General features: G+C 69.2%; 1 protein-coding gene across 1 annotated transcript in view; it reads right to left on the reverse strand.

The window, feature by feature from the left end:
- Window positions 1–22,793, reverse strand: part of LOC146600485 (uncharacterized) — a gene marked incomplete at its 5' end in the record, with an annotated part of 25,932 nt that extends 3,139 nt beyond the window's left edge. The window contains 94 exons of the mRNA XM_085324747.1: window positions 4–111; window positions 650–769; window positions 1,087–1,182; window positions 1,550–1,639; window positions 2,417–2,461; window positions 2,581–2,629; window positions 2,901–2,954; window positions 3,038–3,115; window positions 3,222–3,338; window positions 3,510–3,572; window positions 3,741–3,803; window positions 3,879–3,932; window positions 4,122–4,175; window positions 4,263–4,343; window positions 4,424–4,459; window positions 4,551–4,622; window positions 4,869–4,940; window positions 5,230–5,286; window positions 5,377–5,412; window positions 5,546–5,581; window positions 5,667–5,711; window positions 5,839–5,898; window positions 6,006–6,041; window positions 6,358–6,429; window positions 6,571–6,696; window positions 6,839–6,898; window positions 7,052–7,087; window positions 7,316–7,360; window positions 7,489–7,533; window positions 7,625–7,666; window positions 7,818–7,853; window positions 7,969–8,028; window positions 8,153–8,233; window positions 8,438–8,473; window positions 8,570–8,632; window positions 8,818–8,850; window positions 9,335–9,379; window positions 9,545–9,580; window positions 9,837–9,872; window positions 10,211–10,255; window positions 10,344–10,406; window positions 10,682–10,726; window positions 10,967–11,038; window positions 11,143–11,187; window positions 11,380–11,415; window positions 11,495–11,704; window positions 11,872–12,003; window positions 12,143–12,178; window positions 12,336–12,383; window positions 12,695–12,730; window positions 12,921–12,956; window positions 13,041–13,145; window positions 13,263–13,298; window positions 13,450–13,485; window positions 13,693–13,737; window positions 13,923–13,994; window positions 14,242–14,277; window positions 14,430–14,510; window positions 14,590–14,625; window positions 14,735–14,770; window positions 14,924–15,004; window positions 15,622–15,663; window positions 15,749–15,775; window positions 15,902–15,946; window positions 16,438–16,509; window positions 16,602–16,646; window positions 16,729–16,764; window positions 16,992–17,072; window positions 17,317–17,352; window positions 17,460–17,519; window positions 17,622–17,693; window positions 17,947–17,979; window positions 18,134–18,169; window positions 18,252–18,287; window positions 18,443–18,487; window positions 18,603–18,638; window positions 18,807–18,851; window positions 19,010–19,045; window positions 19,215–19,274; window positions 19,419–19,481; window positions 19,591–19,644; window positions 19,848–19,874; window positions 20,223–20,327; window positions 20,431–20,490; window positions 20,689–20,742; window positions 20,825–20,860; window positions 21,196–21,267; window positions 21,415–21,504; window positions 21,684–21,728; window positions 21,821–21,847; window positions 22,016–22,051; window positions 22,140–22,303; window positions 22,417–22,560; window positions 22,658–22,793. Coding sequence (XP_085180873.1) covers window positions 4–111; window positions 650–769; window positions 1,087–1,182; window positions 1,550–1,639; window positions 2,417–2,461; window positions 2,581–2,629; window positions 2,901–2,954; window positions 3,038–3,115; window positions 3,222–3,338; window positions 3,510–3,572; window positions 3,741–3,803; window positions 3,879–3,932; window positions 4,122–4,175; window positions 4,263–4,343; window positions 4,424–4,459; window positions 4,551–4,622; window positions 4,869–4,940; window positions 5,230–5,286; window positions 5,377–5,412; window positions 5,546–5,581; window positions 5,667–5,711; window positions 5,839–5,898; window positions 6,006–6,041; window positions 6,358–6,429; window positions 6,571–6,696; window positions 6,839–6,898; window positions 7,052–7,087; window positions 7,316–7,360; window positions 7,489–7,533; window positions 7,625–7,666; window positions 7,818–7,853; window positions 7,969–8,028; window positions 8,153–8,233; window positions 8,438–8,473; window positions 8,570–8,632; window positions 8,818–8,850; window positions 9,335–9,379; window positions 9,545–9,580; window positions 9,837–9,872; window positions 10,211–10,255; window positions 10,344–10,406; window positions 10,682–10,726; window positions 10,967–11,038; window positions 11,143–11,187; window positions 11,380–11,415; window positions 11,495–11,704; window positions 11,872–12,003; window positions 12,143–12,178; window positions 12,336–12,383; window positions 12,695–12,730; window positions 12,921–12,956; window positions 13,041–13,145; window positions 13,263–13,298; window positions 13,450–13,485; window positions 13,693–13,737; window positions 13,923–13,994; window positions 14,242–14,277; window positions 14,430–14,510; window positions 14,590–14,625; window positions 14,735–14,770; window positions 14,924–15,004; window positions 15,622–15,663; window positions 15,749–15,775; window positions 15,902–15,946; window positions 16,438–16,509; window positions 16,602–16,646; window positions 16,729–16,764; window positions 16,992–17,072; window positions 17,317–17,352; window positions 17,460–17,519; window positions 17,622–17,693; window positions 17,947–17,979; window positions 18,134–18,169; window positions 18,252–18,287; window positions 18,443–18,487; window positions 18,603–18,638; window positions 18,807–18,851; window positions 19,010–19,045; window positions 19,215–19,274; window positions 19,419–19,481; window positions 19,591–19,644; window positions 19,848–19,874; window positions 20,223–20,327; window positions 20,431–20,490; window positions 20,689–20,742; window positions 20,825–20,860; window positions 21,196–21,267; window positions 21,415–21,504; window positions 21,684–21,728; window positions 21,821–21,847; window positions 22,016–22,051; window positions 22,140–22,303; window positions 22,417–22,560; window positions 22,658–22,793 — 5,698 coding nt within the window. The remainder of the gene's footprint in view (window positions 1–3; window positions 112–649; window positions 770–1,086; window positions 1,183–1,549; window positions 1,640–2,416; window positions 2,462–2,580; window positions 2,630–2,900; window positions 2,955–3,037; window positions 3,116–3,221; window positions 3,339–3,509; window positions 3,573–3,740; window positions 3,804–3,878; window positions 3,933–4,121; window positions 4,176–4,262; window positions 4,344–4,423; window positions 4,460–4,550; window positions 4,623–4,868; window positions 4,941–5,229; window positions 5,287–5,376; window positions 5,413–5,545; window positions 5,582–5,666; window positions 5,712–5,838; window positions 5,899–6,005; window positions 6,042–6,357; window positions 6,430–6,570; window positions 6,697–6,838; window positions 6,899–7,051; window positions 7,088–7,315; window positions 7,361–7,488; window positions 7,534–7,624; window positions 7,667–7,817; window positions 7,854–7,968; window positions 8,029–8,152; window positions 8,234–8,437; window positions 8,474–8,569; window positions 8,633–8,817; window positions 8,851–9,334; window positions 9,380–9,544; window positions 9,581–9,836; window positions 9,873–10,210; window positions 10,256–10,343; window positions 10,407–10,681; window positions 10,727–10,966; window positions 11,039–11,142; window positions 11,188–11,379; window positions 11,416–11,494; window positions 11,705–11,871; window positions 12,004–12,142; window positions 12,179–12,335; window positions 12,384–12,694; window positions 12,731–12,920; window positions 12,957–13,040; window positions 13,146–13,262; window positions 13,299–13,449; window positions 13,486–13,692; window positions 13,738–13,922; window positions 13,995–14,241; window positions 14,278–14,429; window positions 14,511–14,589; window positions 14,626–14,734; window positions 14,771–14,923; window positions 15,005–15,621; window positions 15,664–15,748; window positions 15,776–15,901; window positions 15,947–16,437; window positions 16,510–16,601; window positions 16,647–16,728; window positions 16,765–16,991; window positions 17,073–17,316; window positions 17,353–17,459; window positions 17,520–17,621; window positions 17,694–17,946; window positions 17,980–18,133; window positions 18,170–18,251; window positions 18,288–18,442; window positions 18,488–18,602; window positions 18,639–18,806; window positions 18,852–19,009; window positions 19,046–19,214; window positions 19,275–19,418; window positions 19,482–19,590; window positions 19,645–19,847; window positions 19,875–20,222; window positions 20,328–20,430; window positions 20,491–20,688; window positions 20,743–20,824; window positions 20,861–21,195; window positions 21,268–21,414; window positions 21,505–21,683; window positions 21,729–21,820; window positions 21,848–22,015; window positions 22,052–22,139; window positions 22,304–22,416; window positions 22,561–22,657) is intronic.
- Window positions 22,794–22,797: the final 4 nt, after the last annotated feature.

Genomic DNA, 22,797 nt, shown 5'->3' on the forward strand with positions numbered 1-22,797 from the left:
GGCAGCCGCCGTAGACGAAGGGCCGGCACTCGGCGGCTCTTTGGTTGTAGTACCAGCGCAGCGTGTACCGGCGGCAGTCGCCCTCGTCCAGCGGCAGGCTGCAGGGGTGGGCTGCGGGGGGCAGAGAGCGGCGGTGAGGCGCAGCGCTGGGCTGCACCGCGCTGCACCGCGCCGGCATCCCTTCCCCTCCCGGCGCCGGCCCCGGGGCCCCCGCTCAGCTCTCCCAGCGGTCCCTCTCCTCCGCCGTCCGTGCTCGGGCGCTGCCGACACGGAGCGAAGGGCTCGTTTAGGGGGCTGCGGCTTGGCAGAGGAGAAACCCCGACGGGAAGGGCAGCGGGAGGCGGGGGGGGGGTCCCGGACGGCTCCCTGCTGGCCTGCCCGGAGCACCGGGAGCCAGGGCGGAGGACGCCGCAGTGGGCGAAGCCTCTGCCTGGGGCCAGGAGGGCTGGGACCGGAGCGGGCAGGGGGACGCGGCGGCAGCAGCAGCATCCCTCCACGGGGAGCMGCCGCAGCCTGCCGGGGCGGCTCCACTGCGCCAGGCACCTCTGCAGCTCCCGCCCGGGGAGCACCAGCAAACCCGCCTCAGACAGCAGGCTCCCGCCGCCCGGGGAAAGCCCTGCCGGAGCACCCGACACCCCAGCAAACTCACCGTCACTCATCAGGGGCTGCCCCACGCCGCCCGCCTCCAGGGACTCGTCGTAGTCCTCCTCCGCGTACACGCTCTCGTACTCAAGGTCGCTGGCATCGGCTACGACTTGCGTGTCCTGCCCTGGGAGACGACGCCGGCCCGTGAGCCGCCCCCGCGCAGGGGTGAGACGGGCCTGGGTCCGAGCCCCTGCTCACCCTCTCCACCTCCTCCAGCCTGCCTGGCCCAGCCACAGCTCCCTCCTCGCACGGGCACGCGCTCGCACGTACAAACACRCACACACACGCACGTGCACATGCACGCGCGTGCACGCACTGCCGCAGGAAGGTGGGCATCCCATGGTACCCGCACAGGAAGGGCAGGGACACGGCCGGACACAACACAGGCAGAGCAGGGAAAAGGCAGAGCTACRAGATGAAAAGCGCAGGGACGACACTCACCCTCCTCTTCCTCAGCGTGCGACAACTTAAGCACAGGGACTACATGGGCATTGAGAGGCGGGAACGGTTGGGTGGATGGATAGTTAGGGAGGAGACCTGGGAAGCGGGAAGGAGACGGCACAGACATCAAAGAGGACGCGGAGGGAGCCCKGGACACTTCCCTCCTGCTGCTGGGAGGGAAAACACCCCACTGCAGCTGGCATCAAACGCCCACGGCTGGAGGAGAGGAGCCTGCGGACACACTGCCCCCGGGATGGGGGTCTGGTGGTCCCCCAGAATCACTGCAGGGCTGGACGTGGCCTCCACGCACATACGAAGCCGCCGCGCAGGCGGTGGGAGCTGCTGCCCAACTCAACAGCGTGTGCCGGGAGCCCGGGCCGGCCTGCCCGAGCAGGATGTGCACCCGCGGGGGCCGCATCCTGCTGACACTGGAGCCGGGGCGGCACTCCGGGCTCTCCGTCACCTGTTTGGCCGTGCTCCCTCTCTTGGCGGATGCGTCTTCCTCTTCCCTTGGCCAAGTTAAAGCTGTTCCTGGCATGAGTCCCCCAGCCTCCTTGGAGACAAAGCACCCGTCTCGCGTCCGCCGCGGCCCCGGCTGCTTCCTCACTCCCGCCGGGGCTCCCACCCAGCTCACTGTGCCCCCGTCCCAGCCCATGCCAGGCTCGTCCTCCTCAGCTGCTGCACCCCAGCACCACGGCAGGCTCAGCCCCGTGCTTCCTCCTTGGCTTGGCAGCCCCAGGCAGCGCCTGGCTGCCTTCGGTGCTCATCCCGTGCTGAGCTGGCCACGCTCTCCATCCCACTGCACAGGATCCTTCCGGTGATCCCCGTGGCTTCATTGCCTCCCTCCAAGAAACCTGCTGCACCAGTGCCTCCTGCCCTGAGCTCTGCTGCGCTCTGACCCTCCTCCTCCTCCTCGTGCGCTCCTCCAGGGACTGCCATGGCCCCGATGCAGGGCTCCAGCCTGCCCTTACAGTGCGGATGCCAGCCTGGTGTTCCTGGCACTGGCCAGGGGCGCACAGGCTCCTGGAGGGCCCTGGCAACCTCCAGCCCCCGGGAGACCTGCGGCTTATGTGGGAGCGCAGACCTGCTCGGCATGGATGAGCTCAGTGCATACATGGGAACGTGGGCCCGCTCAGCACGGATGAGCTCAGTGCACACGCGGGAACGCGGGCCCGCTCGGCACGGATGAGCTCGGTGCACACGCGGGAACGCGGGCCCGCTCGGCACGGATGAGCTCGGTGCACACGCGGGAACGCGGGCCCGCTCGGCACGGATGAGCTCAGTGCACGGAGTGGGGCTACAGGGAGGGAGAAGGAACGGATGCCGAAACCTGAGTGCTCACGTGAATCCAGGCGTGGGAACTGGCCTCCGCAGGCTGTGGGGGGAGACGAGAGGAAGGCGTAAGCGGCCGCGGTGCTGGCGATCGGGCGCATCCCGGACCAGGCCCCAGCATGGGCAGGGGCTGGCAGGGCAAGGTGAGGGTGGCTCACTCACCGCAGTGCTGGCTCATCTCCTGCCTGACGAAGGCCCGGATCTCCTCCTCCTGCGGCGCACAGGGAGCAGACACAATTTACAATGAGGAAAACTAGTCTTAGCTACACAGAAAACTGTTTTCCCTGTGCAGCCAGTCAAACACCGGAGCAGAGCCCGGAGCCAAGGGGAGCTCCATCCCCGGCGGCGGTCTGCGCCCGGCTGGCTCGCGGCCCCAAGCGGCCTGCTGCGTCTGGCGCCTGTTCCCGAACACCGGGAGCCCGCTGGGAGCCCACGCCGCCTCCTGGCCGCCCTGCACCTCCCCGCGCTGCACGCCTCCTTACCGTCATGCCCGGCTCGCCCTTCTCCCCGCGGAGACCCTGGCTGCCCGGGCTGCCCTACGGACAAGCAGAGGCAGGGGTGGGAGGCCTGTCCCGCGCTGCGGCGCGCTCGGCGCGGGGCTGGGTGCCTGCTCACAAACCTGCTCTCCTCTCTCGCCGGGGATGCCGGGCACGCCACGGGCCCCCGTCACCGACTCTCCGGCAGGGCCCCTCTCCCCCTGCAAGGCACACGTGCGTGCGGGGGGGGGGGTGTCAGGAGGGCAGCCCCCTGCACCCCAGCGAGCCCCCCTGTGCTCTCCAGCCCTGCTTTCCCCGGACACTCACCTTCTGGCCCTGCATGCCCTCAGGACCACGTGGCCCAACGCTGCCCGGTGGGCCGGGGGGGCCGGGTACCCCATCGCTGCCCCGCGGGCCGGGGGCGCCGATAATGCCTGGAGCGCCCTGCGGGAGAGCAGAGGGTCAGGCTGGGGGCCCCAATGTCCCAGCCCCCCACCGGACCCTGGAGCAGCGCCCGGGGCTGGGGCAGCACCAGACGGCTCTTCGGGGCACCCGTCTCCGCTGCGCTTGGACCYGCCGCAGGGACGGGGTGCTGCGCCTTTACAGCTTGCTCACCCGGTCTCCTTTCTCCCCCTGGTCCCCCTTGGCTCCCTGCTGCCCGTCGAATCCCCGGTCGCCCTGGGGAAGGGAGGAAGGTTAGGGAAGTGCACCGGCCCTGCCCAGGGCAGTCACGGCAGCAGGACCATCCCTGGGGTTTTACACTGCTGGGTCTCAGCGTGGCTTTTACCCCCAGAGCCACGAGGGAGACAGAGCCAAGCAGGGCCGGCGGGGGCCACCCGGACCTACCTTGGGCCCCATCAGTCCCTCCTTCCCGGGGAAGCCCGGTGCTCCCGGCAGGCCCAGCTCTCCCTAGGGGCGAAGCAGACAGCGGTGAGCCATGGGCTGTGTCCCTGTCCCCCCAGCCCGGTGCCAGGCTGCACTTACCGGCTCACCCTTCCTCCCCGGCAGCCCGGAGCGGCCTGGGATCCCCGGCTCTCCCTGCGGCRGGCAGGAGAGACGCAGGGTGGTCAGCAGGAGGCGGCTGCGGGGCTCAGGTTTGGCCTCGGCCATCTCCCTGCTCCCCCAGCTGGCGGACGCTCAACAGACAAGGTGCAAACGGCCGCGGGCACTGGTCGGACTTCTCCAGCACAGCCCCGCTGTGGGAGCACCCCACGGGCACTCACTCACCTTCTCGCCCTTGTTCCCGTCGAGGCCACAGGCGCCTTTCATGCCCCGATCACCCTGCAGGGGCAAGAGAAGTCAGCAGAGGCCCGCAGCACCGCGCCATGCAGGTCCCTGCCCGRCTCAGCGTGCACGGGGCCGACGCACCTTGGGGCCACGCATGCCCAGGGGTCCCATGTCGCCCTTCTCTCCCCGGGCTCCAGGGATGCCGTCCCGTCCCGGCTGGCCCTGTGGGAGAAGCAAACAGAGCACGATGCAGGGCTCCCGTCCCGCGGTGGGGTCGCACCGGCCGAGACGTGGGTCCTCACCGGCTCGCCAGGCTCTCCCGAYGCGCCGACTTCTCCCTGCGGAAGGCAAAAAGGCAAAGGCATAGGTCAGGGCTGGAGGTGCCCTGTGCCCGCCGTGCGTCCCGGCAGCGGCTGCCCGGGTCCTCACCTTCTGCCCGCCGGGGCCACGCGCCCCGGGGAAGCCCATGGAGCCCTTGTCGCCTTGCTCGCCCCGTGCTCCCTGCAAGCAGAAACCGCGATGGCCACGGGGCCACAGGGCTGTCTGCAGCCATGGCACAGCTGCAGCAGCTCCCCGCACCAGGGTGCCAAGCACCGCCCCGGGCGCTGTGCCTRGGGCCTGCAGAACGTGGGGCARGASGAYGCCAGCATGCTCTGGTCCCCCTGCRTTGCGGCCATCGCCCCYTCCACAGCCTGCTGGACACAGCCGAGCGGCCCCAGCCCCCCAGCCCTCCCTGCAGCCCCCTACCTTCTCTCCGGGGATGCCTGGCTCCCCCTTGTCCCCCTTGTCCCCTTCGGAGCCCTTCAGGCCACGCTCTCCCTGCAGGGGGAAAGTAGAGAGAGGGGGTCAGGGGATGGGGGTCGAGAGACACCTCCCCTGGCAGGGCCCGTYGCAGGGTCGGCCCGCTCTCCGAGGCCGCGGGGAGCCTCTGCGAGGCTTTCGGCAGGCGGCAGCGGGATCTCTCCCGCAATGCGTTGGGAGAGAGGGGTGCCGGAGCAGCCCCGCGAGGGCAGGAGCTGCCTGGGCAGGCGCGGGGTGCACAGGAGAGCCCTGCCCGTGGGGATGGGAGCGGGCATGGGGCAGACGGGCGTGGGGTACAGGCTCTTACCGGCTCCCCCTTGCTGCCCCGCGCTCCGGCAGGCCCCTCCACCACCATGGTGTCGCCCTGCATGGCACAGGAGAGAGGCGGGGGTGAGGGGGGGCAGCGCCACCGCCCTCCCTCCTGCCCCCCGGCCCCAGGTGCCCGGGGACCCACCTTGTCTCCTTTGGGTCCCGCGGCCCCAACGTCTCCCTGCAAGAAAGGGTTTGACGGTGCGGGGGCAGGTGCCTGCATGGGGACAGGGCAGCACCCGCTCCACGGGGAGCCCAGTCCGCGGGGGCTGCATCGCTCAGCCCCCCGCGCCCCCCAAAAGCAGGTCCCCTACCTTGTCCCCACGCTCCCCACGGTTCCCAGGCAAGCCCTGCAGGAGAGAGGAGAGCAATGGTGAGGCAGCGAGGAGGCTGGCAGTGCAGGCGGGGAGGGGAGGAGAGGGGAAGGGAATTTACCGCTGGCCCACGGTCGCCTTCCAGCCCCGGGCGCCCGTCTTCACCCTGCGAGAGCAAAAAGGGAAGCGAAACGGTGGGCTGGGAACGGGAGCCCCCCGGCGCCACCCTGGGCGAGAGCCAGCCTGGAGGCAGCCCCAGAGCCCGGCTGCGGCGCTTCAGCCCYGCTACGTACCCGCGGGCCTGGGTCTCCTCGCTCGCCTCTGGCTCCCGGCAGCCCAACCCCCGGGTCCCCCTGTGTGGGGGGGGAAGCCAGAGCATGTTAGTGCCCTTGCTGCGACCTGGTGAGGGTCCCGCACGGCCCCCCCTCCACGCCGGGCTAGGGGGCTGCCCCAGTCCTACCTTGTCACCCTTCAGGCCTGACGCCCCTTGTGCCCCCTGAAAGGAAGGAGATGGGTGAGCAGAGTGGCTCCGGGGGGCCCGGGGCCGGCTGGGTGCTGCCCCTGCTCCTGCTGGGGGCGATCCCAGCTGCCCTGYTCCCACGGTGGGAGCGCCGTGCCGGACACCCCCACGCCTCCCTCCAGGCTCAAGCARATATTCCCACCCAGCTGCGGAGCCCCGAGCAGGCACCAGCCCYGGTGCAGCACCCGGGGGCAGCACGGCCGGGCGGACGCTCCCAGGCAGGTCCAGGTGTCTGTCCCCGCCGCCGGCACCCAGCTCCGGCACCCCACGGCTCGGGGGGCCCCACACTCACCGCTGGCCCCGGGGGGCCCTGTGGTCCCACTGGTCCAGACGTGCCATCTCTCCCAGGAAAGCCGATCAGACCCTTGGAGAGAAACACCGGTGAGGGGCACAAGGGGCGCTGCCCCCCGTCCCGGGGCACCCGCAGCCCGGCATGCCCCCAGGGCCTGGGCCCCACGTTGCGTGGGGGGATGCAGTGAGGCCAGGTGAGAGCCGTATCCTTTACCCTCTCTCCGGGGGGACCCGGCGGGCCCGGCTGCCCGTTGTCTCCCCTCAGACCAGGCTGACCTGGGGTCCCGGCGACACCTGCCAAGCCTGGGGGTCCCGGTGGGCCTGGCAAGCCAGTGTCCCCCTGGAGCAGAGAGAGGAAAGATGGGGAAAGAGCCCCCAGGGAGACCCTGGGAGCACACCACTCCCATGGCCAGCCAAGCCGGACACAGCCCGGGCGTCCGGGCACACAGCAAGAGCTGCGGCGACGCAGGGGCACAGGTCACCTTCAGGCCGGGAGGTCCGTCCTGTCCCGGGGGTCCCCGCATGCCGACACCAGGAGAGCCCTGCATRGGTGGGCAGAGAGCGCGTGGACAGTCACCCACGTGTTGGGCACAGGAGAGGAGTCCTGGGGGTCTCGAGGGCACTGCGCCCCCCCCCCGCCAAGCTCCCCCAGTGCCTGGGGGACACCCTGCTCCCGCAGGACAAGGGGCACTTACCTTTTCCCCCTTAGCTCCAGATGATCCTTTGGCTCCCTGTGGGGACACCAAGCCACGAGGGAGGTCTGAGCGGCAGGCGGTGGGTGCGTGGGTAGAGGTGCCCACGCGGGGCACACGCGCTCCCACCAGCTCCCCAGCAGAGGCACGGGGCTCCCATGAGGCAGCAGTGACGCTGCTTCACCGCCCGGTGCTTGGAGCCGGAGGACTCCGACCCTGCCAGGCGGCATCAGCCCACCCCGGCATCCCCGCGGGCCTCCTACTCACATCTTCCCCGGGATCTCCAGGCTCCCCAAATCTTCCAGGCTCCCCCTGGCAGAGGGAAAACAAGCAAAAGGCACAGGTGGGTGACGCGCACAGGGGAGCAGACACAGCCAGGCTGCGGGGAGCCCCACGCTCCTGCGGCTCCTCCCCGCCAGCCGCCCATGGCAGCTCCTCACCTTCTCTCCCTTGGGGCCAGGCAAGCCCCGGTCGCCCTTGGAGCCCTGCCGGAGAGGGAGAGCAGCGTTAGGGGCTGCTTTGCAAAGCAGAAGGTGGAGGGATGGTGAGGGGAAGAGACGGGGAGGGCCAACTTACGGGTTCACCCAGCAGGACTCCCTCCATCAGTGCTGGCTCGCCCTGCAGYGACACACGGAGGGTCAGGCACGCCAGCGCCAGGCCCCGCGGCCCCCGGCCCGCCGCGGCATCCCTTCGCAGGGGGAAGGCGCTGCAGCACGTCCCCAGGGCACCACGCAGCAGCTCCCACCCGCATCGCGCCCCAGCTCCTTACCTTCTCGCCTTTGGCGCCGGGAGGGCCGGTGACAGCCTGGGGCRGAGGGGAGAAAGGCGGCTGGTTAGCAGGGCTGTGATGGGGGTGCTCCCCGGGGCCAGGGTGAGCAGGGGAAGCTCCCGGCTGGTGCCAGCAGGAGCTTTGCACTCACCTGCCCTGGGGCTCCGGCGTCCCCTGGCTCTCCCTTGGGGCCCGTAGGTCCTGGCATGCCCTGGCACAAACAGCACAGCCATCAGCCTCAGCGGGCCCAGCGGGTGCAGCACCCCGGGCTGAGCCCCGCGCACCCRCTCCTCAGCGTCCCCAGCGCCAGAGGCCGGGGGCATCCCACAACGTACCATCTTCCCGGGCAGCCCCGGCTCGCCGTCCTGCCCMGGCACACCGTCTCTCCCTGGCACGCCTGGCTTCCCGCTCTCCCCCTGCGGATGGCAAGAGAGGGGCTGGGKCTGTGCGGCATCGCTGGGGGCAGCGAGTCGCCCCACGGCTGGTGCTCCCACAGGGCTCCCCGGGGAGCCTGGGCACCCTGTGCCAACGGCAGCCTGGCTTTGCCGCCCGGATCAGGCAGGACACAGGGATGCTGTGGGCAGAGCCAGGACCGGAGGCAGCGGGAAAGGTGCACTCACCACTTGTCCTGGCAGCCCGGGGGCACCCTGCGGGCCCTGCAAGAGAGGCACAACCAGAAGGTGAAACCACAGCCGAGGGAGCAGAAAGAGCCTCTCTTGAGGAGCAGGCTGCTGAGCGCTCCAAAGACCTACCACAAGGCCGGGGGGACCRGGGGGGCCGGGGAGCCCCATGCTGCCCTGGGGACCGGGCAAGCCCTGCAATGCAAAGAGCCGTGTCAGAGGAGAGGCCACGCTGCCCTCGGCGCAGCCAGACCCRGCGGGGCCAGCCGGGGGCTGCTGCGTCTCCGCTGGTGAGGAACAAGGAGTCCCCACGGGAAGGTGCCGGCTGGCTTCGGGGTGCCGATGGGGACGGGGAGCCCCAGGAGGGCGCAGTGACTCACTCGGATGCTGGTGCCAGGCTCCCCTGGATCTCCCTGCAAAGAGAGCACCTGTGTCAGTCCCACCGCCCCGGCCCGTGAGCCCACGGCCATCGCGGTCACAGCCGCACCCCCACGGTGGGTAAGGCCCCTGCCCGCACCAAGGGGCTCCCCAGACCCTGAGCCTCCCAAAACGCTGCAGGGAAACACCATGTACCCCCCACCAAAGAGAGGARAGAGAGAGTCAGCCCTGCACCAAGGCCTCCCTGTGATCACCACGGTCCTGGCTGCAGGAGCCCGGCCAGGAGACAGGAGGCCAAGCATGTAGCAGCTCATGTCCAGATGGGTTCCCGAACCTCCCCTGGACCTGTGCCTCACACGCGTCCCCCCGGCAGGGCCAGCCCAGCCCCTGGAGCAGCGATGGCCAGCCTGAAGCTCCCCCCCCAGCAATGCTCCGTACAGCCTGCCGCCCTCCGGAGAGGCCCTGACGCCGGCAGGGCGTCGCTTCCCCTCTGCCGCCTCGAACAAGGCGACGACGTACCTTCATCCCAGAYGGGCCCTGGGTGCCCGGCGGGCCGGCAGTGCCCTGCAGGGAACAAGGTGACGTTACCACCAGGGCAGCTGAACCCCCAGCCCCGTGGGACGGGCAGGGGACGCCGGGACCGTGCAGCATCCCATTGCCCTTTGCCGTGAGATGACAGCCCCAGCTCACGGTCACCGTGCAGCCCCGGGACAGGGGGAGGATCCTTACCGGAGGTCCTGGGGGGCCCGGGTCTCCCTGGTTGCCCTGAAGGGGTGAAGGATGCAGTCAGTGCAGGGASTGATTTTCCCCACTGCAAGATGTGTCCCCTGGCAGGGGGCGCACCGGACAGCGCTGGCGGCTCTGGCGAGCACCCGTGCGAAGCGGGGGCAAACCCAGTCAGCTCCCAGCAACACGTGCCGAGCCCACCGCGGCGCCGGGGGGCRAGGGTGCAGCCAGGCCAGCGGGCCCTGGCTGTGCGCACGCAGGGGGACAGCGGCATGCGGGTGGCACAGACACCTACCGGGCGGCCCAGCACACCGGGGAAACCTGGCAAGCCCTGGAAAGAACCACGGCAAAGCCGGCGGGTTAGCGACACCCYAGCGACCCCCAAAGCAGCCCCGCTCGGCCAGGCCTGGTCTCCCCGCTCCTGCAAGGACGAGCGCAGCACCAGAGCGCTGTACCCGGACRCACGGCCGAGGGGGTACTTACGGCCGGGCCGGGAGGCCCCCTAAAGCCCTGTGGGCCCTGCATGGGAGGGAAGGATATAAAACAGCATGTGAACGCTCTCGCAATGCCGCTGGCGGCGGGTGCGAGACCGCAGGACCCTCCCACCTGTCCCCCTGCAGCCCGTTCCCACGCCGCGCTGCCTGCCCCACAGGCGCCAGCCCCACTCACCGGCTTCCCGTCGGGGCCGGCCAGCCCTCTCTCTCCCGGGAGGCCCTAGAGCGAGAAGACAGGGCCAGGGCCAGGGTCAGGGCCGGGACAGGGGTCTGGCAGTGGGGGAGGGGGGGGGGCATGCCGTACTCACCGGGAAGCCGTCTCTGCCCTTCTCGCCCGGCTCTCCTCGCTCACCCCGCGGCCCGGCTTCGCCCTGCGTCGGGGAGAGGTGCCTGGCTGCAGGAGCTGCGCTAGACACAGCGACGTTCCCACGCGGCCCAGGGCTTCCCAGCCTGCTCCGCAATCCCGCCCGCGCCCAACAAGAGGTGCCCCAGCGCCCCAGGCCCCCACCATGCCCGGGGCGGTCGCAGCCGTCAGAGACCGGGAGAGGAGAGCAGAGAGCCGGCGCCGAGCCCGGAAAGGGAGCACGTGGGAGCGAGAGAGCAGCAGAGAGATGGAGAAGCCACGAGAGACTTACTACACGCAGACCTTATCTCCTTTGGGTCCGCGCTCGCCCTCGGCGCCCGGCTCGCCCTGCGGGGAGGAGAAGCGAGACGCCGTCAACGCTGTGCTCCCGCCGTGCCGTGGCTCCGGACACTGTCCTCGCTGCGCCCCGCGGCTCTCGGCCCAGCTCATCGCTTCGCCCCTGCCGTCCCGAGCGCAGGGGCCAGTGCCGGATGCACGGCTCCGGGACGGCACGCCAGGACCAGGCAGCGCTCATCCATCAGCTCCGCTGCCCTGGCCCCGCAACTCCCTTCTCCCCGGCACACGCACCTTGGCTCCCTTGGGTCCGGCAGGGCCACGCTCACCCGGGAAGCCCATGAGGCTGCCCTCTGCCACGTCCGCCTGCAGGCACAGCACGGTCAGGGTGGACACAGCTATCCGCCGCCGGAGGCACGAGCAGGGCCGCGTGCCCCCGGGGACAGTTCCCAGCAGTATGCACCACCTACCTTGGGCCCCGGGGGCCCTGGGGGCCCCGGCAAACCGTCTCTGCCCTGGTGACGAGACAAGCGGTTGGAGCGTCAGAGGGATGGAGGGGCACAGCGGAGCGGGGCCGCCCCTGGCTCACCCACAGSAGCGTCTCCACGCCCCACGGAGAGCTCCGTCCCTTTGAGGGCCGCGCGGCTGCCAGCCCAGCCAGCGGCACGGCGGGGGCCTGGGAGGGCCATGTTCCCAGCCCGGCTCACCTGCTCGCCGCGGTCGCCCTTCTCGCCTCGCTCGCCCTGGGGAAACAACGCGGTGCCCGTCACAGCGAGCCCAGGTGGGCAGGGGGCCCCCAACCCTCGCCCCACCGGCACTCACCTTCTCGCCGGGCCTCCCGGCCTCCCCCAGCTCCCCAGCCCGGCCCGGCACCCCGGGGATCCCCGGTTTGCCGGGCTCTCCTGGCTGGCCGGGCGGCCCCTCGGGGCCCCGTTCACCCACGGCACGGCCCATGGGGCCCTGGGGGCCGGGGGCACCTTGATCCCCCTTGTCACCTTTGGGTCCTCGCTCGCCAGGGAAGCCTATGGAGCCCTGCAAAACACAGCACTGCTGCCAGAGCCGGGCCGCAGGGCAGGCGCCCCAAAACCCCAGGGCAGGACGGAGGCACCGGCAGGGCCGGGGCAGCCCCGGGAAGGCAGGCGGCTCCCAAGGGTGCCCGAGTCTCCGAGCCAGCTGCACTGTGCCCGGCTGTCGCTCACCTCTCTGCCTGGCAGCCCTCTCTCCCCCGGCTCCCCTCTGCTGCCCTTCTGGCCCCGCAGGCGTTCGGACACGGGCAGGAACGTGTCTGAGCTCCCATCGTAGGCACCYGTGAGCTCCTTGAGGGAGGAAACCTGGGAGGGAGAAAGAGCCACCAGTGAGGGAGGTCGTCCCGCCACCTCCCAGCCCCACGACCCGTGTCCCTCCTCCGGCAGCCAGCGGGAGGAACAGCCCCCGGCCCCTGAGCGGGGCCCCAGGCCGCTGGCTACGTACCTTGATGCCAAGGGCTTCCAGGCTACGTTCAATGTTCTGCAATGCAAGGACATTAAAAATGAGGCCAGTGCCAGCCGGCTCACACTATCAGGGGTCTGGAGGCTTCGCTCCCCCAGGGATAATGTCCCAACCTCGCCGACCTCCCAGGGTAGGAGCTTTATTTGGAGGTCGGGCAGGCCAGCGGGGAACTTACCACTGCTGTCCCAGGCTCACCGCGTGCTCCGGGGTTGCCTGGTCGCCCCTAGGTTWGCAGGGCAAGAGGGAATGAGAAGACCTACAATGGCACTGATGCTGCCCTCAGTAGGTTTCAGAGTCAATGCTGCAGTGAGAAGCACCAAGTGGGGCTCCCWGGAGCCTGCCCTTCAGTCCTGTCCACAAGTCTGTGGGTGACAGAGCTGGGCAGGGCATCACGGAGCAGCCTTGAACCACAGCTCYGGCACAGTGGGGCACAGAGGCCCTGCGCTCACTTTTGAGAGCTGCCTAGGGCATGGGCAGYGATCCCCACCACCCCGGGGTGCCCTCAGCTTGCCATGCTCCGTGCTGGGTACTCACCGGCTCCCCTCTGGATCCAGGCTCCCCTGGGTCTCCCTGAAACACAGCATAGGTGTTGGGGGGGCAGCAGGAATGGGCTGCTCAGTGCCGACTCTGGTGAAGGTCTGGCCCACCCRTTGGGGAAACGGAGCCCCTTGGGATGGCCCAAGCACTCCCCCCCTCTGGCACGGGGACCCCCGAGCCTTCGCCCTGGAGGGCTCAGGGGTGGGCTGGGGAAGTCACCTACCTTTGGTCCAGCAATGCCGGGAAGGCCTGGCGAACCCTGGAAGATGCAGAGGGGACATGATGGCACCCAGCACCCGCACACACGGGGCACTGCCCTAAGGGAGCCATGGGGACTACGCACCTGGCCTGGGGGTCCAAGTTGCCCTGGGACGCCGGGGAGGCCGGGGGCGCCGGGGGGGCCTGGCATGCCGCTGTCCCCTTGCTCACCCTTGGCACCACTGCGGCCCTGTCAGGAGAGAGAAACGTCACCATGGGTGGCTTGCGCCATCCCAGCAGGGCRCATGTGCCCCACCAGCTCCCACTGCCCATGAGGCAGGGATCTCCCCTCCACTGTGGCACTCACATCTCTGCCAGGGGCACCAGCATCACCTTTTTCTCCCTAAGAAGAGAAGAAAGAGGAGTTAAAAGGATGCTTCTCCCATCAGCATGCCCCTGGAAGGTGCTCCCTGGCGAGGAGGTGCTCCAAACAAGATCCTGGGCCAGCAGGTGCTACCAGGCGYGGTAGGGCCAGTTGGAGCTCTGCTCCTTACCTTCCTCCCATCTTCTCCTGGTGTCCCATCTTCCCCCTGGAAAGGCAAGCCCAGGGTCAGTGCCCAGCTCCCAGCAGCCGCAGGCTGGTCCTGATGCCCCGGCGTGAGGCCTGCGCAGGATKGGGCTGGTGCTGCAGGCTCCAAGCACAGCAAGCCCTTTGCCACGCGCCTCCCATGCCCAGGGCCGAGGATTTAACCGCGGATCTGGGGTTGCTGGTCCCCAGCCCCACAGCTCCTACTCACGTTCTTGCCATTGAGGCCTGGTTTGCCATCGTCACCGGGTTTGCCCTGGAAAGATCGTGGCAGTGAGAGAGCAGCCAGTGCCCGGCCCCCCCAGCACACCCYGGCACGGACAGCCGGGGTCCCTGGGGCAGAAGTACAGGGCAAGCCGGGCAGAAGGAGCCGGCTGGGGACGGCCGGAGAGGAGACGGGGCAGGAGGCAGCCCCAAGTGCCTCAAGTGGCAGGTACTTACAGGGAGGCCAGGCGGCCCCGGGGGGCCAATGGGGCCAGGCAGGCCCTGTTCCCCCCGCAGCCCGGGCAGTCCCTGCAGGAAGAGGGGATGAGGGGAGGCAGGGCCTCGCTCGGGCACCCAGCGGCAGGGCGCCCGCCTCCCGCGGCCGGCTTGGGGACAGCGCCTCAGGAACAGTGGCACTCTCTGCCTGGGATGAGGGATGCTCCCGGCATCCCACCCCAGACCAAGGAGCACAGGTCGGGATGCTTAGCCAGAGCTGGCAGTGCCACAAGCCCCCGCAGGGGCGCCACCCCAACCCGCACTCCCAGGGGGTACTTACGTCCCGGCCGGGGTCCCCCTGCTTCCCGGCATCGCCCTGCAGAGAAGGACATAAGGGCAGGGACTCGCAAGGTCACCCTGTCCCCAAGGGCCGCCCGCGAGGCGTCGCCAGCTGACGTGGAGGGCAGCAGGCCCTGGGGAGCGTATTGGAGGCACGGGCGCCCCCAGGGACCCCCCTCCCCAGCTCACCCTCTGCCCGGCGGGGCCTGGCGGCCCAGGTTTGCCTTCCAGCCCGTTGCGGCCATCTAGCCCCGGCGGGCCACGGTCACCCTGCAAGAGAGGGGCGTGAGGGTTGCGGTGTGCGGGGAGGGACAGGGCACCGTGGGGCTGCCCCCAGCCCCCCTTGTACCTTCTCTCCTGGCAGGCCTCGGTCCCCGGGGTCACCCTGCAGGGTGGGAAGGGAAGTGAGCAAGTGTGCTGCCCCCCAGCAGGGGCCGAGCGGGACACAGACCCCCCGCTCCGCCCCCCACAGGGAAGGGAACGGGGGGACTCACCCTCACACCAGAGGGGCCCCGGGGGCCCTCGATGCCCTGCAAGAGAAAGAGCCACGCTCAGCGCCAGCGCTCGGGGAAGACGAAGGGAGCCGGCAGCAGCCTGCCCAGGTGCCCGTCCCGCACRCCACGGGCTCTGCCGAAGAGCATCGCCCATCTTGTCACCTCCCGCAGCGGCACGCAGAGACCTACCCTCTCTCCGGGCAGGCCAGGGGAGCCAGCTTCGCCTTTGGCGCCCTTCGCACCATCCTCGCCGGGGTCCCCGGGCTCTCCCTGCCGGGGAAGTGCAGCGTGCTTAGAAGGTATTGCCCAGTGGCTGGTGAAACAGGGTCGCCCCCACAAGCACCTGGCCATAAGCCTTGCACCAAGCAAGCCTCACGCCAAGCATCTGTCCTGTTACAGCACACAGGTTAACAGCAAAAGCTGGCGTATGTGGGCACGGGCTGAAAAACCGGCGTCCCTGGACTCAGCACAGCTCCCTGATGCTACTGATCAAAGAAATGCAACCCAGCGAGCCAGGAGAGCCACRTGAAGATGACAAAGAGGAAAAGCAGCACAGCTGAGCAAGGAACAGCCAAGCGCCAGCCACGGGCTGGGACCGGGACACCCTCCAGCACCCTACGGAGCACAGCCATAGTGCAGCCGAAACCGCCTCGAGCCTCCAGCACCTTGCAATAAGACACCTCCTCTCTAGCACACTACCCCTGCAAAGCCGGGCTGCGCATCAGCTCCGTGTGGCTAGGGACTGTTTCAAGTGGGAAGCAGTTTGCACACCAGGACCTCAGCAGCACCCCCTTGGGCAGCCAGAGCCCGGTCAGGGGACCACAGTGGCCCACCCTACCACCACAGTTGCAGGGGACCCACTCATTCCTCCTGGGGCTGTCCATTACCTTCTCGCCCTTTTCTCCCACTCCCCCAAGGCCCCCATCAACCTGCAAGGCAGAGAAGGAGAGTTAGACTCCACAGGGCTGGGCCCTGGCCCACCAGCAGGGAAAGGGGAACTGGGGCAGAGCTTACAGTACGTCCTGGGGGTCCGGGAGGCCCCTGTGAGAAGGAGAGAGAGAAGAGAGTTAGCAGGACTTGGTGCAAACCCTGGGAGGACAAGGCCCTGGGAGGTAACAAAGGGACGGGCAGGTGGCCCCACGTCCATCCCGGCCAAGYGCCACTCACCGGCTCCCCGCGGTCACCCTTGCTGCCTTGTGCTCCGGGGCTGCCCTGCAGGAGAGAAGGGATGGGGTGAAGGCAGGAGGGGAGGGAGGACTTAGGGGTAGTGGGTGTCCATGGAGTGGTGGTGCCTATAGGATGGTGGGTGCCTACAGAGTGGTAATGCCCATGGGGTGGTGATGCCCACAGGACAGTGGGTGCCCACRGGGCAGTGATGTCCATACAACAGTGATAACTATGGGGTAGTGATGTCCACAGAAGGGTGGGGGCCCATGGAATGTCGATACACATGCAACAGTGGGAGCTCATGGGATGGTGATGCCCATGGGACAGTGGGAGCTCATGGGACGGTGATGCCCACAGAAAAGTGGGTGCCCATGGGATGATGATGTCCATGGGGCAGTGGGAGCTCATGGGATGGTGATGCCCACAGAAAAGTGGGTGCCCATGGGATGATGATACACATGCGACAGCAGGTGCCCATGGGATGGTGATGTCCATGGGGAAGTGGGTGCCAGCGGCACATGAGAGGCGGTACTCACGTTTCTGCCTTCAGGACCTGGGTCCCCTGGGTCACCCTTCTCTCCAGGAGGGCCACGGTATCCGGGGAGGCCCTGGGCCATGGGGCAGAGGGAGCAYGTGCATTACTGTGAGCCAGCCCTAAGGCTACCGGACCCTAACCTGTCCCCCCAGCCCCAGCACTTACCCGAGGGCCCCGGTCTCCAGGTTTGCCAGGCAAGCCCACTTCACCCTGGGGGAGAGAGGAGGTGAGTATGGCCGGAGGAATCGGAGGRGGTGAAGCAGGTGGGGCAGGAAAAGGAGTTCTCACTCACCGGGGTGCCTTCATCTCCCTTCTCTCCTTGCTCTCCCTATAGTGCAGATCAGCAGGCACCATCCAGGGCAGTGGGGGAAAGAAAAGCCCAAGTCACCGGTGTCCCCTCTGCTTTCTGAGCACTGCTCTCCACCGAGCACACACATGCCCTCGCAGGGACATCCACTCTCCCGGGGGACGCTGCAGCAGCAGTGCCCCACGGCCCCTCCGTGGGGAAGCGGTGGTACCCCAGGGCCCGCCACCTGCCCACTTGCCCCATGCTACCTCCTTCCCACGYGGGCCGATCTGCCCCGGCGAGCCTGCTCGTCCCGGCTCGCCCTTCTCGCCAGGCTCCCCTGGGTCACCCTAGACAAGAGGGGAAAAGGGGGAGCGAGTGAGAGCTGCAGCAGGGCGACCACACAGGCACTGGCACCGGCGCAGGAGGGACAGACGTCCCCCTGTGCAGCGCCTGGCACAGGGAGAAGAGGCTCAGCATGGCCGAGAGCACCATGCAGCACCCTGCACACAGCACAGGCCGGAGGGAACAGCCTCCGCGGAACGGACGGACGGACGGACAGTGGAGGAGCGACGCCTCCCACGATGCCATTACCTTTGGGCCGCTCCTGCCAGTGAGGCCGACGATACCCTAGGGGTCGGAGAGGGAGGACACGGGTTATTGGGGACCCCAACGTTGGGAAAAGGCGTGGGGGTGCCAGCCAGCACCCCGGACCCACGCTCTCACCCCAGACTCACCCGGTCGCCCTGCTCGCCTTTGGGGCCAGCTGGGCCCGGGATGCTCAGGCCAGGGGCACCCTAGGCACAAGGAGACGCAGGTTGGCGCAGCAGGAGGGACCCCACAGCCAGTCCAGCCCCGGGGCAGGCTGCGCCCCGGGGCCAGCCCCAGGCAATACTCACAGGGGCTCCTTTATCTCCTGCGTTGCCCTTGGGGCCAGGGGGCCCCTCTGCTCCCGAAAAGCCTCTGTCACCCTGCAGCAGACGAAATGGCCCCATTAGCCCCACCCCCACCACCACTGCGCTCCCCTCCTTCCCCATCCCGCAGCGGGGCAGGGGATGGCTGGGCAGTGCCCACCACCGCTCTGGCACTGCGGCCTGTCCAGGAGCTGCCCTGTGCAGTGCCCCTTGCCCAGGGCGCAGCACCCAGCAGCTCCCCCATGCCCTCTGCGCCCACGGAGGTGCCAGCAGCAGGCAGCACCAGCAGGCACAGCACGGCTGCGGTTACCTTCTCTCCTTTGACGCCAGCTGTGCTGGAGGCCTGGGGGGAAGCAGAGGGGACACAGTGCTGCGCGCAGCTCMCTGCCCGTTGGCCCCCACGGCCCCCAGGGAGGCACCTATCCCCCATCCAGTCCATCAGGAGTTKGGGGGTGCAGGTAGACCCCCCACACACACCCCAGGCAGGCATCACTTACCGGCTTGCCGGGTTCGCCAGGTGCTCCTGGATYGCCCTGTGGGAGAGACGGGTGTCAGCACCAGCCCCCTTCCCGGCAGCCCCCAGCAGCCCAGCCAGACCCCCCTCTTCTTCCTCACCTTCTCCCCTCGTGGGCCAGCTGGTCCAGGGGCTCCCTGTTGTGGAGAGAAGAGACACCCCTCAGAGAGCCAGCGGTGCCCGGCCCCAGAGGGGAGACCCTCACCAAGGCCACCGCGCCCCTCAGGCACCAGCCCCTCTCCAAGGTGCCTTCCAGGACACTGAAGCTGGCATCACCGACAGCCAGACTCACCTCTCTGCCTGACAGCCCCGGGCGCCCCGGGGACCCCGCTTCGCCCTGGGAGAGGAGAGGAAGAGGAAGGCATCAGAGGCGTCACCTTGCCCCATGCCAGGGAYGGCTGGTCCTAGAGATGGCAAGGGAGGGCAAGTGCCCCAACAGCCCAGCCACCTACCTTCTCGCCCTCGGGGCCTGGCGCACCGCGGTCTCCCTGCRGAACGAAGCAGAGGAGCGTTGTGGAGATCCCTTTGCATCAAGGAAAGGAGGGACGCAGGCACTGCGCCCCCAGCTCCCATCCTGGCTCCCCAGTCCCCTCCAGGCTTGTGGGGACCCACAGATGCTGTCCGAGGGGCACAGTCCCCCTCCAGCAACACCTCACCTTCTCGCCCATCTCTCCCAGCTCACCCGGCGGCCCACGGTCTCCCTGGCATGGGAGGAAGGAYGGGTCAGAGGCTGGTAGGACCCACGCACTGCAGAGGGTGGTCCAGCCGGCCACCACGGGTCCCAGCATGGTACCGAGACCCCTGCGCTCTCCTTCGCCCCATCGACTGGGGCATCGCTTCGGCTGCTCCTGRTACTCACCTTCCTTCCCTGCTCCCCTGGCGGTCCCCGAGGGCCCTAGAAAGCAGGGCAAAGATGTCACCTCTGTCACAGCCCTGCCATCGGTGCATTTTGGGGTCTGGCCAAGGAGGCAAACGCCCAGGCTGGCCGGAGCAGGAGCGATCCCACGGTCCCCTCGCTGAGTATCCCRGTCCCCGCCGGCCTTACCTCATTTCAGGAAACTCACCCGAACCCCCGGGTCCCCTGGGCGGCCGGGCGGCCCTGGGAAACCTTCCTCGCCGTCACCCTGGGGAGACGGAAAGCTGAGGCTGTGCTCACGACATGGGGGACACGTGGCTCTGACAGAGAGCTGAGCAGGGCTCTGACGCCCCAGGCAGCCAGGACTGAGCCTAGTACAGGGCAGGGGAATGAGGCCCTGCTACCCTCTCACCTTGTCCCCCTTCGGTCCGGGGGGGCCGGCAGGGCCCCGGGGCCCGGGGTCCCCAGGCAGGCCCTGCAAGAGAGGGGCTTGGTGAGGGGCACGGCTCAGCCCTCAGGGACGCACGCTGCCCATGGTCTCGCTCCCCCCATTCCCTCCCCGCTGGCTCTGGGGCCAGACTCACCGGGGTGCCAGGCTCTCCTTGTGGCGCTGCCCCATCGACCAGYCCAGGGGGACCCTATAGAGACAAGGGTTAGTTCCACCACCCTGCTCGGCTCTCTGTGAGGGTGCTGCAAGCTGCCCACTGGTGGGACAGCACCTGCACCCAGCAGGGGCTGCAGTGTCCTCAGGCATCCACGGGACATGTTGCGGAGTGCCCCATATCTACAACACCCCCACCCAAGTAGGGCAGAGGAGCCAGGGCAACATGGAGCCACTTACCCTCTCTCCACGGTCACCCTTCTCCCCCTACAAGAGCAAAAAACAGGGTGAGGGCTGGTCTGCGCTCTGCCTGTGCCCCTCTATCCCCTGCTGCAATGGGGGGGGGGGTGTCACGCAGGACTGAGTCCATCAACAGTGGCATCAGGGCAACTGCACGTTGCCAGCACTAGGAACAGCTCCATGTGTGCACGTATGCACGTGAGCACAGTCTGCTGGTGGCACATGCAGGGGACAGCCATGAGCAGCGGGCAAAGTGAAAAAGCAGTTGCACGGGGCCAGGAGCATGGTGCGGGGAGCAAGTGCTGAGCTGCTGTCTGTCTGTCCACCCATCTGTGCATCCCCTGGCTGTCCCTGTGCAGCGCTGGGGGGACATACCTTCACAGACTCTCCTGGGGGGCCCATGGGTCCAGCTGGCCCAGGAGGGCCAGGATCTCCAAATGGTCCCCGGGGGCCGGGGCTGCCGGGGAGGCCAGGGCTGCCCTGGGGGATGAGAGATGCTCCATCAGCTCAGGACGCGGCAGAGGCCAGGGGATGCTGGCGGAGGGTCCTGCACCCACCCCGGCATTGCCACTGCTATACGTACCGGCGTGCCTGGCTCCCCTTTCCGTCCCTGCGCTCCGTCCATGATCACCCTGGGCTCCCCCTACACAAGGGGAAAAAGTCAGCGTCCCCATGCACCCCACTGAGTGCTCGGGAGAGGGCAGTAGCCCCCTATGCCACTGCGAGGCCAGGGGCTGAGCCAGGAGGTGGGGAGGCCCTGGGGGGGCCCCGGGAAGACCCCAGGGCAGACACTGAGTGCTGGGAGGCCCAGGAGGCCGAGGAGTGCCCAGTGGCAACCTACCGGCTCGCCCTTCTCCCCCTTTGGGCCAGAAAGTCCTGTCGGCCCCCGTGGCCCCTGAGAAACAAAAGGCGAGAGTGAGCAGAGGGGTGACAGCGAGGGAGCGGGGTGGAGCGGGGAGGGGTGGTGCCATACTTACAGGATCCCCTCGGGGGCCAGGGATGCCCTGGTTGCCCTGCAAGACACAGCCCAAGGGGTGAGAGCACGTCCTGCACGCGTGAGTGCCTGTCCGTGCCAGCCGGGGAGCGGGGACAGGACAGGATGGGGCTAGGGGCTCCAGCCCAGCATGGGGGGACGAGCCAAGCCCGCCCAGCACGCTGGGCCTGGGGGCTGCAGTTTGGGGGCAGCCGTGACCCTGTTGGCCACAGAGAGTCCTGGTGCAGGGCAGGGGTGGGCAGGGGGAGCAGGCAGAGGAGGCAGGGCAAAGGAAAGAGCCTGTTGACGGGGGGCCGCGTGGGGCTGGGTGGGGGCTGTGCAACGAGCACAAACCGGGGGGACACCCGCACTCACCGGCTGGCCAGGGGGTCCGGGGTTCCCGGGGCGCCCAGGGCTTCCTGGCACCCCGTCAGCTCCTGGGAATCCCTGGGGAGAGAGGAGTGTGACGGTGCAGCCCYCAGCGTCAGGCTCTCCCAGACAACCTCCCCCTCCTGGGCTGGGAGACACGCAGGAGGGAGGCGCGGCCCCCACGCCGAGGAACCCCCTGGGTGGCCGTGGGTCGCAGGCACTCACCCTGTCGCCCTTGCTTGGCCGCTCAACAACCTCTCCCGRGGCGCCCGGCGGTCCTGCGGGTCCCGGAGGGCCAGGCAGCCCGTGGCGGCCCTGGGGCGGACAGAGGGGAGGACGGGCTGGGCGGCAGGCGGTGACCCAGCAGCGAGGGCAGGCTGAGGGCTGCGCGGGTCCCTGCCCCAGCCCCCACCCGCCGGCRGGACACAGGGCGCCGGGGCTGCTGCAGTGCTCATCTTCCCCTCTCCCCCACGTCCCCCCACATGTGACGTTACCGGCTCTCCAGGGGGACCTGGTGGCCCCACACGTCCTTGTGGCCCCTACAGACAGAGTCAGAGGTTAGMAACCATCTAGGGTTGGCATCAGCGAGGTTGAGCAGAGACAAGTCCCCCAGGGCCACCAAAACACTCACCACCTGGCCAGGGTCCCCCTTCTCACCCTGCAACAAGATGGGGCAGGTGGTTAGGGGGCTGCCTCGCGGGGCACCGGCCCCTCTGCCAGCCCCAGCCCCAGCCTCCACCTCCCCACCATGCCACGCCACGCCACGCCACGCCACGCCACACTGCTCCCTCCAGCCAGCCCCACGCGTGGCGCCAGCACTGCTCACCCTGGGGCACTGCACGGCGCAGGGCTCCGGCTCCGGCTGCAGAGGCAAGGGGAGGCCGTATGAGCACACCCGCTGCCGCGGGGCTGCGCCCCCCGCCCAGCCCCCCTGGTGCCCCAGCCCTTACCCTGCCCGTGGAAATGATGGTGCAGAGGTCGTCGGTGAGCTCGCCCTCCAGCTCCTCCAGCGCATCGCCGCCGTGGAAGACGTACCGCGGGTCCTCGCTGGTGACCACGCGGCGCAGCTGCTCCCGGTCCGCCCCCTCCAAGCCCACCGCCAGCACCCGGACCCCTGCGCCGGGAGCACCCTCAGCGCCCCAGGGGCACCCAGGCTGGAGCAGCCATGCCGGGGGCGGCCGGCCGGGCCGGACCGAGCCGCCTGCCCCGTGCCCCCGCCTCACTCACCCGCCGCCTTGACGTCCCTGGCCGCGGCGATGGCGTCGTCTGCGGAGGGGCCGTCCGCCAGCACCACCAGCACGGCYGGCACGCCGGGCCGGCGCCCCGCGCCGGGGCTCAGCAGGTACCTCCCGGCGAAGGTGATGGCAGCCCCTGGTAAAGAAATTAAAAAAGAAAAAGAAACGGGGAGCGGCAGGGGCGGGCGGCGGCGCCCGGCCCGGCTGCGCCCCCGGCCCGCGCGGGCCCTCACCGATGGCGTTGCCGCTGGGCTCCTCGTAGCGCAGGGCGCGGATCTGCTCCAGCACGGTGCCCAGGTCGCTGGAGCGGTTCAGCAGGATCCAGGGCAGGCTGCGGTAGCTGTACACGGCCAGGGCCACCTGCGACAGCGAC

This window comes from Rhea americana, unplaced genomic scaffold, assembly GCF_003343005.1.
Source record: "Rhea americana isolate MKP2758 unplaced genomic scaffold, rheAme1 scaffold_120, whole genome shotgun sequence".
Taxonomy (NCBI): domain Eukaryota; kingdom Metazoa; phylum Chordata; class Aves; order Rheiformes; family Rheidae; genus Rhea; species Rhea americana.